Source organism: Emydura macquarii, unplaced genomic scaffold (assembly GCF_026122565.2).
Source record: "Emydura macquarii macquarii isolate MOO-44397 ecotype Brisbane River unplaced genomic scaffold, CSIRO-AGI_Emac_v2 contig_2897, whole genome shotgun sequence".
Taxonomy (NCBI): domain Eukaryota; kingdom Metazoa; phylum Chordata; order Testudines; family Chelidae; genus Emydura; species Emydura macquarii.
The window spans coordinates 57798095-57814229 of NW_027133034.1; the positions used below are offsets into that span (position 1 = coordinate 57798095).

The window sequence follows — 16135 nt, forward strand, 5'->3', positions numbered from 1 at the left end:
TTTCTGGTGCATAGCTAGCAGTAAGCTGAGTTTTCCTGTCAAAGTCATTCACTGTAACTCAGTAAGACAAATGATGCAGTCTTCTAGAGGGAAAAACTGCCAAGACATCTGAAAATGATCTGCCAGTATGAGACTCATTCTGTTAGAGAGGCTGATCTCTCACAGATGATTAAATCCTTTCAGAAAAGCTGCTTAATGATATAAATTGATAGTCATGAGAAACTGTGAGGAGAAAAAAGAAGTTGAATAGAATTAGTAAGAATGTAACAGTGGCACAATTTAAGGGCCCGATGACATGTTTTTCTATATTAATTTTATCCCTTTGATACTATCATCTTTACTAGATATTTTATGTTGCAATATATTCTTTATCTTTCTGATGTCAATCTAAACATGTTGGAAAAATTACTGTTTGGTGTTATATTATGAACAAAATTTAAGATCTGTTGTTAGAGGTTTGGAGTATTGGTTTTAGAAATTATTGGAGAGTTAGCTGTATCTGCATTTTGCCTAATGTGTTTTCTCTGCAGTTTTCAGTAGCGTGTGTCTTTGCTTTTTAATGAGTGCTATAATTATCAACAGATTTACCATGAGAGTTTCTCTCTTTACTAATGAGATAAGAACTCTGAATGTAGCAAGTATTCGTGCAAAGGGCAAGTGTTGTGCAGCAGGAAATCCTGGTTATCCCTTCTAGCCTATGCCCTCAGCCAGCCACATCTCTGCCAAAGCACACCGTAAGAAAACAACATTCCCTTACACAGTTACAAGTGCTTCATGATTGGGGCAGGGCACCTCCAGCACAACTGCCCTGCTTCCCCTCTGAATCATATATTTTTTTTAGACACTTTTGGCACTATCCTTACAAATGGCCTTTCTCTGGGATCCCTTGGGGACCTTGGTACCTCGTTTATCTCCAAGAAACAAGATGAGATATCGCTTTTTGAAGTCCTACAGGTATCAGTTATAGTCCTGCTGTGGTAGATGTTGATAATTCACTGTGACTGCAGATCTTTAATGTTCTGCTTCAGACTTGTAGCATGTAGAAATCTGTTACCCTGTTGTATTTACTGTAGCTCACACTATTTCATAGACATTTATAAGGGTTTTTCTCAGGATTTATTTTAGGAAAATATTGAATGTGTTATATATAATAATATAACATTATTGGCAGTGGTAACCTCTAAAGCTGCATTTGTTTTAAACATATTTTGTATATTATCTTCTAAGCCTGGAAAAAAGTAGATTAACATATATACTCTAGTAAGATGACTGTGACATATATGAGCAATGCCAAATTTGAATTAACATTTATTGTTGAGGAAGGCTTTTGCAGATTGGTGATGCCAGAAATTAGCAGAGCAGCCAGAATTAGCAAACCATGATTGTTAAATATTTTAGTATGCAAAAATGTAGAAAAAAAAATATATATATATATTCAGGACAAAAAAAATTGCTTCAAATTTTGTCTTAGTTGTCACTATTAGAAAACTGGTTGTTTCAATAGACATCTTATACTGCTTTCTGAAATTAAAATTAAAGTTATTGTTGCCAGGTGTCCTTTAACAATATATATATATATATATAAACATATAAACTGGTTAGCATCTATCCTATATATATGTATGTGTGAATATATAAGTATAAACTTAATATTGTCAAAATCTACAGTTTTGTTTCAGAATAGAAAAAATTCTGTCAGTTGTGTTACAGAATAAATTAAGGACCTGTTGTACATTTCCTTCTGAATAAGATGTATTTTTAGTATCCATTGATTCAATATCCACATTTATATTCACATTTGTATAATGCAGTTGCCTAAGAGGAAGAGTGCTTTACATAACAATATCAACCACAAGCAGTTAACAAAAATATACAATACCAACAAAACTAACAACTTAAGGTGGTAAACATCTCTCAACATTTTGCCATGCAAAAGCTAGATCATTCATGTATGAAGAGTTGCCTACTTGCCATATAAAATATTAAAATATAAACCTCAGTTTTGAAGTGTAGAACAAATCTTGGCATTTTTATGGTAAAAAATATATATAGTGGTTAAAAACTGTAAAATGAAGAAATGAAGTGATGCAGTCAACTTATGTGACTGCATCAACAAGCTTATTTTTGTTTTGCAGTACTTACACTTAGACTAGAATAGTAGTTATATGAAAATATTTGTTAAATTTATAGATTATTTATGCTTCTGCTTAAAAATACCCACAACTACAACATATTTGTGTTCTCTTATGGTGATATCTACATTGCAAACAGAAGAAAAACATCTTCTGAATAGATTTTTTTTTTAAATTTGGATTATTTTTTCCACAGTATGTGTGATGTTTCCAACTTCCATATAAAGCTATGTTCAGAAAGCATGCTGACAAGTGGTCTGATTTATGAAGAGCGTCTATATTCAGTACTGTAGTTCGGTAATGCAAGTTTGACTGTTGTCCTTTTAATAGATTTTGCAGCCATAAATCAGCCTTAAAAGTGAACGGGTTCTTTTCACTTAGAATCTCAAACTACCTAAATCTTACTTGAGCTCTACAGATATCAATGGATGATATCTTACAAGTCTTACAAGACTTATTTACATAAAGTATCATAAGTAGAATGGTTTTTCTGGAGATTTTAGGAATTACCAGGATCTAGAAGAATGAAGATAATGTGATCAGAAATGAGGGAGAATTTTGTTTTTACTTAACAGCAGTCCTGTTTTGTTTTTATCATTTACTATAACCATAACTTCTGATTAGAAAGAGGATTCAGAAGCCCTAATATCTATATGGTCTTGCGCATTGCCATATCACTGCTACAGCTCCATTCACACTGTTGGTTATATTTAGAAGAACACTACAGAATTTTACAGTACACAATCCATATGTAATTTAATGATCTTGTTTTTGTCAGCTGACAGTTCTCCTCATATCACTGAAATATCTGATGTCAATGTCCGTGGGCTTCTAAAAAATTAACACGTCAATAACACATCTAAGTTTTCTATGAAGAATACTATGAAGAATACTGTTTAGCAAACCCTGCTTTTTCTACTTTCCAATTTTACTTTTACTCAAGAACAGTCTATAATTTTAAAATTGCTGTTGCTACCTTTTGGACAAATTCTGCTCTTATGTACAGTGTGTTGTGCATATGTCTAATTTTCAGGAGATTTATGATTTATGATCTGAAAATCAAAAAGTAATCCTACAAAAAGTGAGAACATGGACAAATTGCTAAGGATGAGAACAAAAGAGTAGCAGAAGCAATTTGGAGCAAAATCAGAAAGGCTAAGGCACAAAATGAGTTACACCTAGAAAAAGACATAAAAATAAATAAGAATAGGTTCTTTACATACATGAGAAGCAAGAGAAAGATGAAGGAAAGTGTAGTCATCTTCTCAGTGGAGAAGGAGAATTAATAACGGATGACAGCAAGAAGACTGAATGTCTATTTTTCATCAGTCTTCACTAAAAAGGTTAATGGTGACCAGATGCTTAACACAATTAATATTAACAACATGGAAGAAGGGGCACAAGCCAAAATAGGGAAAGACCAGATAAAAGAATACATAGATTAGTTAGATATATTCAAGTTGGGAGGGCCTGATGAAATTCATCCTAGAGTACTTAAAGAACTAGCTGAAGCAATCTTGGAACCATTAGCAATTATCTTGAGAATTCATGGAGGAAGGGTGAGGTCCCAGAGGACAGGACAAGGGCATACATAGAATCTATCTTTAATAAGGAGAACAAAGAGGACCCAGGGAATTATAGACCAGTCAGGCTAACTGGGAAGATGCTGGAACAAATTATTAAATGATCAGTTTGTAAGCACCTAGAGAATAATAAGGTTGTAAGGAATAGCCAACATGGATTTGCCAAGAACAAATCATGCCAAACCAACCTAATTTCCCTCTTCAATAGGGTTATCGTCTTAGTGGACAGATGGGAGCTGTAGACTTGATATATTTAGTAAGGCTTTTTTAAGACTTTTGACGCAGTCCCATCTGACATTCTCATGAGCAAACTAGGGAAATATGGTCTAGATTAAATTACTATAAAGTGAGTAAACAAGTGGTTGAAAGACCATGCTCAAACAATAGTTATTCATGGTTTGCTGTCAAACTGGGGGGATGTATCTAGTGTGGTCCTTCACTGGTCTGTCTGGTACTACTCAATATTTTCATTAATGACTTGGATAATGGAGTGGAGAGTGTGCTTAAAACATCTGCAGATGACACCAAATTGGAAGGGATTGCAAGTGCTTTGGAGGACAGGATTAGAATTCAAAATGATCTTATCCAGGTAACTACAGGCCTGTTAGTTTGACCTCGGTTGTATGCAAGGTCTTGGGAAAAAATGCGAAAGAGAAAGAAGTTAAGGATATTGAGGTTAATGGTAATTGGGACAAAATACAACACGGCTTTACAAAAGGTAGATCATACTAGACCAACCTGATCTCCTTTTTTGAGAAGATAACAGATTTTTTTAGACAAAGGGAATGCAGTGGATCTAGCTTGCCTAGATTTCAGTTTGGTACGGTTCTACATGGGGAATTATTAGTTAAATTGGAAAAGATGGAAATTAATATGAAAATTGAAAGGTGGATAAGGAACTGGTGAAAGGGAAGACTACAACAGGTCATACTGAAAGGTGAACTGTTAGACTGGAGGGAGGTTAGTAGTGGAGTTCCTCAGGGATCAGTCTTGGGACCAATCTCATTTAACCTTTTAATTACTGACCTTGGCTCAAGAAGTGGGAATGTGTTAATAAAGTTTGCGGATGACACAAAGTTGGGAGATAGTGCCAATAAAGAGAAAGATTGGGATATCATACAAGAGGTTCTGGATGACCTTGTGAACTGGAGTAATAGAAATAGGATGAAATTTAATAGTGGAAAGTGCAAGGTCATGCATTTAGGGACTAATAACAAGAATTTTTGCTATAAGCTGGAGACACGTCAATTGGAAGTGACACTGGATGAAAAGGACCTGGGTGATTGGTTGATCACAGGATGACTATGAACCGCCAATGTAATGTGACCATGAAAAAAGCTAATGCGGTCCTAGGATGCATCCAATGACGTATTTCCAGTAGAGATAGGATCGTGTTAGTACCATTATACAAGGCACAAGTGAGACCTCCTCTGGCATATTGTGTGCAGTTCTGGTCCCCCCATGTTTAAGAAAGATGAATTCAAACTGGAATACCTGCAGAGAAGGGCTACTAGGATGATCCACGGAATGGAAAACCTGTCTTACGAGAGGAGACTCAAAGAACTTGGCCTGTTTAGCCTAACCAAAAAAAGGTTGAAGAGAGATATGATTGCTGTCTATAAATACATCAGAGGGATAAATAGCAGGGAGAGGAATTATTTAAGTTTAGCGCCAATGTGGACACAAGAACAAATGGATATAAACTGGACATCAGGAAGTTTACACTTGAAATTAGGCACAGGTTTCTTACCATCAGAGGAGTGAAGTTCTGGAGCAGCCTTCCAAGAGGAGCAGTGGGGGCAAAAAACCTAGTTGGCTTCAAAACTGAGCTTGATACATTTATGGAGGGGATGGTATGATGGGACAGCCTAATTTGGCAATTAACTGATTTTTGACTATTAGTGGTAAATATGCCCAATGGCCTGTGATGGGATGTTTGATGGGGTGGGTTCTGAGTTACTACAGAGGATTATTTCTGGATGTCTGGCTGATGAGTCTTGCCCATGTGCTCAGGGTTTAGCTGAGGGTTGAGAAGGAATTTTCCCCAAGGGCAGATTGGCAGAGGCCTTGGGGGTTTTTCACCTTCCTATAGCATGGGGAACGGGTCACTTGCTGGTGGATTCTCTGTACCTTGAAGTTAGTAAACCATTATTTGAGGACTTCAGTAACTCAGTCATACATTAGGGGTCTTTTAAGGAGTGGGTGGGTGAGGTTCTGTGGCCTGCTTTGTGCAGGAGGTCAGAGTAGATGATCATATTGGTCCATTCTGACCTTAAAGTCTATGAGTTTAAAGTCTATGAATCTTGACAAATTGGAGATTTGATCTGAAATCAACAAGATGAAGTTCAATCAAAGACAAATGAAATAAAGACCCTTAGGAAGGAAAAATCAAATGAACCACTATAAAAGTGGAGAATGACTGGGTGGTAATGCTGCTGAAAAGGATCTGGAGGTTGAATGTGAGTCAAAACTGTGATTTAGTTGCAAAAAGACTAATATTATCCTGGGGCATATTGACAGAAGTGTCATGTGAAGACATGGGAAGTAATTGTTCCGCTCTGCTTGGCACGGCTGTGGCCTCATTTTTAGAGTACTGTGTCCAGTTCTGGGCACCACATTTTAGGAAAGATGTGGACAAATTGGAGAGAGTCCAAAGGAGAGCAAGAAAAATGATAAAAGCTGTAGAAAATATGATCTATTTGGAAAGGTTAAAACTAACTGGGCCTGGTCAGTCTTGAGAAAAGAAGAGTGAGGTGGGAGCTGTTAAGTCTTCAAATATGTTGTTAAGGGCTGTTATAAAGTGTTCGGTTGTTCTCCATATCAGCTGAAGGCAGGACAAATGTAATGAGCTTGATCTGCAGCAAGGAAGATTTAGGTTAGATGATAGGAAAAAAATCTAACTATAAAGATAGTTAAGCTCTGGAGTAGGCTTCCAAGGGAGATTGTGAAATCCCCATCAGGGATGGTCTAGGTATACTGGGTGCTGCCTCAGTGCAGAGGGATGGACTACCTGACTTTTTGAGTTCCCTTCCATCCCTACGTTTCTTTGATTCTATGACTGTCTTAGTCAGTGCCAAATAGAAGTGGTTGGAGCTCCCCCTCCCTACTGGCCAGAAAGTATGCTGGGGAGTGTACCTTTCAAATGATGATGGAGCTGCTTCTCTGAGGTGTTTCTCCAGAGTTCAGGAAGAATTCTGGCTAGGGTCAGTGAAAATTGCTGGAATGGAATCCCAGTGCAGTGTAGCCACTCATACCCCAGCAAAGAAGCTGTGGCTTAAAGCCCCAGGGCCAAATTCACTGGAGAGCCTAAATCTAATTAAGTTGAAATCCCTTATGGCCCCGTCAGTGTGTATGTTGTATGTATCTAGACTCCCTCTAGAGTTACTTAATATCACTGCTGATTTGTTTTAAGTGTTTGGGTTCATAGTTTGAGTTGGTGATTATTTATCTTAATCCTTTAGCCTATTAATAATTTTAAGCCCAGCAAGTCAACAACTAAAAATATGTAAAAATGTGAGTGAAGTCTGTGATTTGGGGAGGAAGGAGAGGATGCATCTAGCTGAAAGTAACAAGAATCCATTTCGTACCCGCTGAGTTACTGAACAAGACAACAAAAAGCTAAGAAAAAAATACTGCATAAGAAGTAAACTGCAGTATTAGCCACACGCTAGAATCACATGTGATCCCTCCATTACCAGATGGGATAGGATCACTGTCTTCACAACGGAACAGAAACTCCTCAAGTCTAAAGAGATAAGCAGGAAAAACCTTCTCTAGAGTGTCAAGTATATTTGCGGACCTCCCACTGGTTTGGTTGAACTGATATGAAATGAAGCACATCTCTATTCACAATGTCCTCTGGCAGATGAACAGTCTTTAAATCCAACACAAACAACAGAAAGAGAGCTGCTCTTATGCCGTCAGAATTCCCTAGCCCAGCAATTTCTTAAGGCTCTGAATCTAACCAGCCTCAGGTGCTCTTCATCTCAGATGCAGTCAGGAAATTTGGTGATTACCGCAGTTACCCTCAGCTCAAGGAGGCACTTCCAGATGTAACTCTGAAAATGCAGTGCTTAGTTTAACTCTGGAGTAAGTATTTAAGGGGTAGTGCCATAGCAAGGCCTCTCCACTATGTTAAGGAATGCTATGGCTGCAGCTCCCCACCCTCCACCTCCCCTGGACCTGTACACCCTGTCACACAGAGATATAATATTTATATACATTTGAAACACACACAAGACAAAAACTTCATAGGGCACATGCATTACATATTCTCTTCATAAAAATAATCCCAACTATACATACAAAATAATGGGGTCTAAATTAGTTGTTACCACTCGAGAAAGAGATCTTGGAGTCATCATGGATAGTTTTCTGAAAACATCGGCTCAATATGCAGCAGCAGTCAAAAAAACTAACAGAATGTTAGGAACCGTTAGGAAAGGGATATATAACAAAACAGAAAATATCATAGTGCCACTCTAAATCCACAGTACTTCCACCCCTTGAATACTGTGTGCAGTTCTGGTTGCCCCAACAAATAAAGATATAAGAGAATTGGTAAAGGTGCTGAGAAGGGCAATGAAAATGATTGGTGATATGAAACAGGTTCCATACAAGGAGAGATTAAAAAGGCTGAAACTTTTCAGTTTGGAAAATAGACGACTTAGGGGGGATATTATAGAGGTCTTTAAAATCATGAATGGTGTGGGGAAGTGAACAGGGAAGTGTTAATTACCCCTTCACATATTGCAAGAAACAGGAATCACTCAATTAAATTAATAGGCAGCAGATGTAAAACAAACATAAGGAAGTACTACTTCACACATCACACTGTTAACCTGTTGAATTTATTGCCAGAGGATGATGTGAAGGCCAAATGTATAACTGGGTTCAAAAAAGAATTAAATAAGTTAATAGAGGATAGGTCCATTAATGGCTATTAGCCAAGATGGTCAGGGATGCAACCCCATGCTCTGGGTGTCCCTAAACCTCCAACTGCCAAAAGGTAGGACTGGACAACAGGGATCATTCAAAACTGCCCTGTTCTGGTCATTCCCTCTGAAGTACCTGGCATTGGCCACTGTCAGATGATAGGATACTGGCCTAGATGGACCATTGGTCTGACCCAATATGGCCATTCTTGTGTTCTTATACACCCTCCTTATGTGGTACTTAACCCTGCAAGGTGCTTTAGTACCCACAAGTTTCACTGACTTTGGTGCAAGCTGTGGGTTCTCAGACATGCTCCAAAGGTGCTCAGCGACGCACAAAATGAAAAAGATTTGAAGGATTATTTAATAAACCTGCTGAAGAAAAAACTTCTATATGGTGTATGCAGTTTTGTAGCCATTTGGTTAAAGTGAGCGAGCTTCTGACGGAAAAGATTTGCTGTGGAGAAATGACTTAATGTCAGTACTACATATAATAATTTCCCCATGAAATTAAATGACTGTGGAAGGAGTATCATTATAAAGTAATGGATATATATAATTTCAAAACTAGAGCTTCCTGTCAGCTATGTATGAAGGTACACTATCAACTCTGTAAATAATAAGAATATGGAAAATAAAAGAGGGTTCCCAGTTGTTTTATGAGAGCTTCTTTTGTTCCATCCCCCACTGTGTATTTTTTTTCTTCTTTGGCTGCCATCTGGCATGTTTCCTCTGGCCAAGAGGACTGATCATGTGGTTGTAACTACTGCCAACATTCAGTTCCTTAGCCAGCTGTTCAAGGGGTTCATACGTAAGGAGGATGACTCCATCCCGTCACATAATTATGCTGCAAGGCACTGAAATCTTAGGGCCTGGAATGTCAAACCTGACTCTCAAACAAGGTTTTCCATTTTGCCAACTACAAGTAGTGGGCTTTCTTAGCCATATAAATGCTGTTTTAGAGTGGAAAGTGAAATATTCCAAAGTTACTAGAGATTATTGTCCATATGGTAAAACTGTAATAAAAACTAGATTAAAGTTTGTTGGTTTGTTTGTTTGTTTATTTGTATTGTGGTAGCTCCTGAAAGTTCCAATCAGGGATTGGGATTTTATCGTTCCAGGCACTGTACAAAATGACAGTGGTGTTGTTTGCATAGGTATTCACTAGAAGTATTCTAGTCGTAATATTATAAACCTTAAGGGTTTCCAGTTTATTTGGTTGGTCATTAAAAACTGACTGTGTGGTGAAACTTACTGTGCATGGTTTTGGTCTCTGCGTGGTTAGTGAGTTGATGCACTTTCACTTCCTAAATTCCTTGATTCAAAATGTGCCTTGTCACAAGTGAAATGAGGTGTTGGATCCAATTCTGGTGTATCTTAGACTAGCACCAATTGTAACACAATCTGATTTGACCTATGCAAAACCTTTCTCAGCAGAAGCTGAAATACAGCAAGGAGCATGCAGATCAGGATTAAACAGCATTGGCAGAGCTAAATTCGTGTTTGCACAGTGTATGATTATTGCTATACTCCTAACTTTTTTTAGTATCGTTATGACTGTAATGTCCAAAATGTACCAGAAACTGTACAAACCTCTGGGAAGACCCATTCCCTGCCCCCAAAAGCTTATAATATAATCAGATAAAGGAGAAGAGAAAGAATACAATGTAGAAGTAAAATGATCAGGGTGAAGATTGGCACTTGTTTAGATTTCTCATACTTTCCTCCCATCCGCACAACTGAGCTTTAGCCTGCCAGTGTTTCCTGGGTTTTTGTTGTTGTTGTTGCTGTTTGTTTTTGTTTTTTTCCGGAAATGATCCTGTTAGTGTTGCATGAATAAAATATTGATCAGAAATATATAAATAGGAATGATGTAGATAGTAGGTGCTCTTAATGCTGTAAGCCGATTATGTTTACATAAGGTCTCACAAGCTAAGTGAGTGAAAGATAGGTCAAGACCTGGGTGAAAAACCTCCAGGAAATGCAACATCTACTGTAGGTGCCACAGGAAGTAATGCTAATAAATTCATTCTTCTCAACTGTGGTTCTGTTTTAAATCAGTGTAATGACATAGTCTTTCGGGGGAAGCACTGTGCTGATGAAAATGCCATTTTATATCTGAGACATAGAGCTAAAATTCTGACTAAGTGTGGCTATTACTGAACCTGTAGCACTTTTTGCAAGCATTATTAGAGTATTCACCCCAAGATCCTATCCAAATTCTAGTTTAGGTAATTATTCTGTATCTACATATCCCCTGCACTTCTAGGTGGCTATAGTATTCTTCACTTACTGCCCTCAATTGTTATGTAATGTTGCTATGGTGGTAAATAGCTATTGTGTTTCATCTCAGACAGAGGTGACTTAATTTCAGTGGGGGTGAAGTGATTCCTTCTTATAGTTTGTATGCCAGTTTCAGTTGTAAGGCACTTTGGGATCCTTCTGGATGTGAAAGATGGTGTGCAAGACACTGGCCAGAAATGCCAGAAAATACTAGTTTTGATTTTAAAATGTTATATGGGCACGGATTTTTATTTTAGTGTCAAGGCTAAATGAATTGCAATTCTATGATGTGTAACAGGCCACTATAAATAGAACTAGTAGCAGATCTGATACCCAATACATCAGGTAAACAAGCTGACCCTAGTTCAGCATGTACCCTGTCAAGATACAGTAATTAATTTCTAGATGTTGGATAAAACTAGAATGTAACTGGTAGAGAGGATAATCAAAATGCCTTATCAACATTAGATTAGTGCTGTCCATCAGTAATATTTGTGTGTAAATCATGAGCTAGGATGTGTCATTTGTTAACTAATACATTTTTTTAGGATAATTTGAGAACTGTGGAGTTTTCCTGACTTGAGATTTGACATATCTCTGTTAGACCTAACAAAGGCAACTTATTTCTGAAACCTGAGAAACGGCTGATATCTGCAGGCAGTTCAATGTTTAAATGGGCTCTATAAAAGAGATTATGTGATTAACCGAAAAAATGCTGCAATATACTGAAAAATAACTAGGACCCAAGTGCTACCCACTGCATAGAGGAAAAGAAAGTAAAAATAAATGTAGATGCCTCTGAACCAACCAAAGAGAAGAATCAGCATGTCTCTGGCATCCTTAGCAACATAGAAAGTGCCATACTGGTTCAGGTCATTGGTCCATTCCATATATTCCAGTATCAGGTTCAGGTCTGTGACAGTAGCCAGTATCACCTGCTTCAGAGGTGTAGAAGATGTAAGAAGCTCTCAGTTAGCTGCTGTCAAGGAAAATTTCTTCCTAATCTCTAATGATTAGAGGGTAGTTTATTCTCTGAAGAATGAGGGTCTATATCCCTTCCAAATTCTTATATTTACTATAATAACTCTGGATATTTTTGGTATCCATAGCGATGTCCAGTACTTTTTTAATCCTGATAGGTTTTTGGCCTCAAAAATATCTTGTGATAATGAGTTCCATAGGCTAATTATATATTGTGTGTAAAAAGTATTTTCTTTTATCAGTGTAAAATTATCTCCTTTTGAATTTCATTGAACATCCTCTTATCTTATATTATGAAATTGAATATATAGAGGTTCCCAGTCCAATGTGTCTATACTATTTGTTATTTTCTATATCTTTGTAATATCCTCTCTTATTAGTCTTCTCTCTCAGCTAAACAGTCCAAATCTCTTCAACCTCTCTTCATATGACAGTTTTTCTATTACTCTAATCATTCTCAGTACCTGTTTCTGAACCCCGTTCTCTAATTCTGCTATCTCCGCTCTGAAACAGGGTGACTAGAACTGAAAAAAGTGTTCCCGGTGAGGGAATATCATTGATTTATACAAATGGCATTATAATATTTCAATATTATTCTGCATCCCATTTCTTATGCATCCATGTTTATTTATTTATTTTTCCACCTCTACACAATGTGCAGCAATCTCTCCCTTCCCCCAAACTCCCTGGTACTCTTGCCTCATGTGGAAGTTCCTTCTGCTTCTCATAATTTTTATTACCAGTCTCTAGAACTGTTCTCTTTCTGCTAAATGTTTCCTGGGATAGGGTGGCCAGGACTGAACACAGTGGACCTAAATGACTTTGGTGCTTTTGAAAATGGAACTGAAGCTTCTATGTGATGTAGACACTTCTGAAAATTGTAACTGGCACTCCAGGTGAGAGCGTGCCATCAATTATAATCTCTATAATAAGATTAAAGGACTGTCCCTCTGTGTGTCACTCTGAAGCCTGGAATGTTTGCTGAGTCTGTGTGAAGCGATGGAAGTAGCCACAAGCATGGCTGAAAACTCTTTTTGTTCAGAATATCACTAGATTGATCCTCACCAGATTTCACCATCTGTTACCATCCATTTTTAAGTTCTCAGATATTTTGACTTTACAAATTACACCTGTGCAGTGTACAACTAAAGTAAGGTATGTACCTCTCCATGTCAAGGGTCCTAAACCATCATATAGGCAACAGTTGCCACATGTAACTCAAACAATCACCACCTTTCCTCTACCGTAATTTCAGTGCAGAGGTTTAATTGGTTGTATGAGGGGGACAGAACAGATGGTGGATTACTTGGCCCAGCTGCCAAATGAGAGAACTGCAGAAGGCAGACATGCAGGGAGGCCTGGTCCCAGCAAAAGGGATCTCCCAAACCATGGAAGGAAGCCCAGGCTGCCAGGAAGCTACTTCTGGGGAGAAGGCCCTTCTGGACAGAAGGGACTCATGGAGTGATGATCAGTCCCAGAGGGAAAGTACTCCCTGGAAAACAACAGCAGCAGCTCAGGAGACCTAATTGGGTACCTCTAGAGGAACTACTAGAGACTTACTCAGCAAAGAGCAATGCACTCTCAGGGGAAGGAGAGGCAACTGGCAGGACATCCCACAGAGGCCCAAGCTCCAGACAAGGAGTTCATCTTGAGCTGTAGCTAAAGGGCCAAGACATAACACTGATTAAACTGGAGGCAGAGGATTCTCTGGTGGAGTTGCAGACTAAAGGTTCCCCTTACGTTTTAGGGTTTTCTTTTCTGTTAAATAAATGAGGCCCTTTGAAGAGCCTGATTGGATTTGTTTATAGCCCAGGTGAGGGGAAATCAAGGCAGGACACCACAGCGACCATGAGAAGGAGTATATTAAAGGGTGAGAGACCCAACAACACCCTCTGTACATAAATCAATACACTCACCATATGTGATGTTCCCCTCTGCAATCTGGACTGGTGTATAGCTGTGTCACCTCAAACCCTCACTCCTGGAGCCAATCTCGCACTTGCTCCTCTGTGTGAACCACACTTCTGGGTCAGCCCATGCACAATCTCCTGCAAACAAATGGCCCTTAATTAAGTGAATGAGTGCTTCTGGCCAGTCACTCATCGGATTATGCAATAGAATGGCCCCAGCAAACACCCCCAGTTCCAGGTGCAACCTTAGGAACTGCCATCTTGCAATGTTCAGTGCTGTCCACTGAACAATGCAAGCTCATGATTAGTTCGTCAGTTTATCACAGAAATTGATATGCACCAGCTCTGTCACTTTAAATGAAGTCTCTACACAAACCCAAACTACATGCACTGCTTTAGATAACGCAAATAAATAAGTTTATTAAATACAGAAAGATTTTAAGTGATTATAAATCAGAAGAAAATAAGTCAGATTTGATCAGGATGAATAAAAGCAAATCGCATTCTAAACTAAGCTTAACACTTTTAATAACCTTACAAAATCAGATAATGATCACCACAGGCTGGCTGATTTCCTTCACTTGCTTGATGTTGTTTGTCGTAGATGGAAGTGGAAGAGACAGCCCCAGATTGCAAAATATCTCTTCTTTCAACATTTTCCTTCGCCCTCCTCTGGGGTCAGGTGACAGACAATGTCCAGCATGGCTTCCTCCATTTGAGTCATTGAGCATCTCCTTATCGATGCTTAAGCTAGTCTATTGTTCCTGGAAGGTTTGTTTTATGCATGCCTTAGTGAGGCATGAACTACCTTCCTGCTTTTAGTATTTGCCTAGGTCTGCCTCAAGTCATGAGGCACATATTTGGGAATATCACATAGCAGAGCTTCATAACCATATATATGACATTGCAACAAACATACTACTATAACAATAATGTTCAGTGTGTCATAAGCATTCCAAAAACCCCTTTCATGACATACTTTGCAGTAAACAATACACAGTTACACTATAAGGGTGAACATGAATGATATGCAATCACACCATAACGGTGTACATGGGGTGCAGTGCATCACACCATAATAGCATGCACAGTAATCCCAAATACACATAGCCCTCACTGTAGCATGCATCCCTCATTTGCCATCCGCACAAGTCTCCTAGCACAAGCCCCCTACACAAAAGTCAGCAGAACCACCCAGTGTATACAATAATCTCAAATACACGTTGCTGTTCACTGCATCACATGCCTCTCATTTGCCACTTGCACAAATCCAAACAACTCTTCCAGCACAACACAGCCCACACACAAATCACACAACCGCCTACACAACAACCCCAAATATCATTCTAAAGCTTAGAACATCTGTTGAATCAGTGTGATGCGATGGGAACAGCGACAAGCATAGCTGAGATCTCTCTTTAGACCATCAGGCTCAATCTTCACTGGGATTGCTGTCTACCACTATCCAATTTTAAAGTTCTCAGCTTTTTTTTTTACAAACATGGCATTATGAATTATACCCATGTGACAGCACAGGCTTTCAGCTACTAGTGGGTTTATAATATTTTCAGTATTTTGCCATCTGATTCTTTAAATATCCTAGGTGTCTTTTTTTAAAAAAAGTACTTGTGAGAAGCTAAATCTGTGTATTTGACTCCACTGTTTATCAGCATAGGTAGTGCTCTACTACTTTTTAAAAACATTGAAATGATTGATCTCAGTAATCGGCTCCTTGGGGTGTGCTTGGATTTCACAAACTTCACAAGACAGATTTCTACTGATGCTTTGAAAGCCAGTGCCTCAGCATGACACCCTGTCAAGGTGTTTCTAAGAGATCTATGAGCACTCTCCCATACAGGGCCAGATAAACCTCCATTGACACTAATAAAAGCTATATACAGAAGTCCTGGTGAGATCCCTAAAAGGGAAGAAAGCAAAAACCGTTTAAGAAGGGGTACCTACCTCCAGAAGGAGACGGGGAGAGGGCTTTTATTTACTTCCTTTACATGACAGTTAAATGAAGGACCTAGGTACTGATAACAGCAGCTACAAAATAAACAGAATGGTGAGCTAGATGCTGTTTATTTGTCCAATATGGATGAAGCCATATTTATAGAATCGTAGAATTATAGAAGATTAGGGTTGGAAGGAGGTCATCTAGTCCAACCCCCTGCTCAAAGCAGGACCAACCCCAATTAAATCATTCCAGCCAGGGCTTTGTCAAGTTGCACCTTAAAAACCTCTAAGGATGGAGATTCCATCACCTCTCTAGGTAACCCATTCCAGTACTTCACCACCCTCCTAGTGAAAAA

The 16135-nt window shown here is 38.6% G+C and overlaps 1 protein-coding gene across 2 annotated transcripts in view; it reads left to right on the plus strand.

Moving 5' to 3' along the window:
• Nucleotides 1-16135, plus strand: part of PDE4D (phosphodiesterase 4D) — a 584878-nt gene that overhangs the window by 306614 nt on the left and 262129 nt on the right. The window contains exon 1 of one of the 2 annotated variants that reach the window (XM_067569283.1): nt 871-954. The exons of the other annotated variant lie outside the window; for it this stretch is intronic. Within the exon in view, the coding sequence (XP_067425384.1) occupies nt 926-954 (29 nt within the window). The 5' untranslated portion in view covers nt 871-925. Of the gene's footprint in view, nt 1-870; nt 955-16135 lie in introns of those variants that run through there. 2 annotated transcript variants of the gene reach the window in all.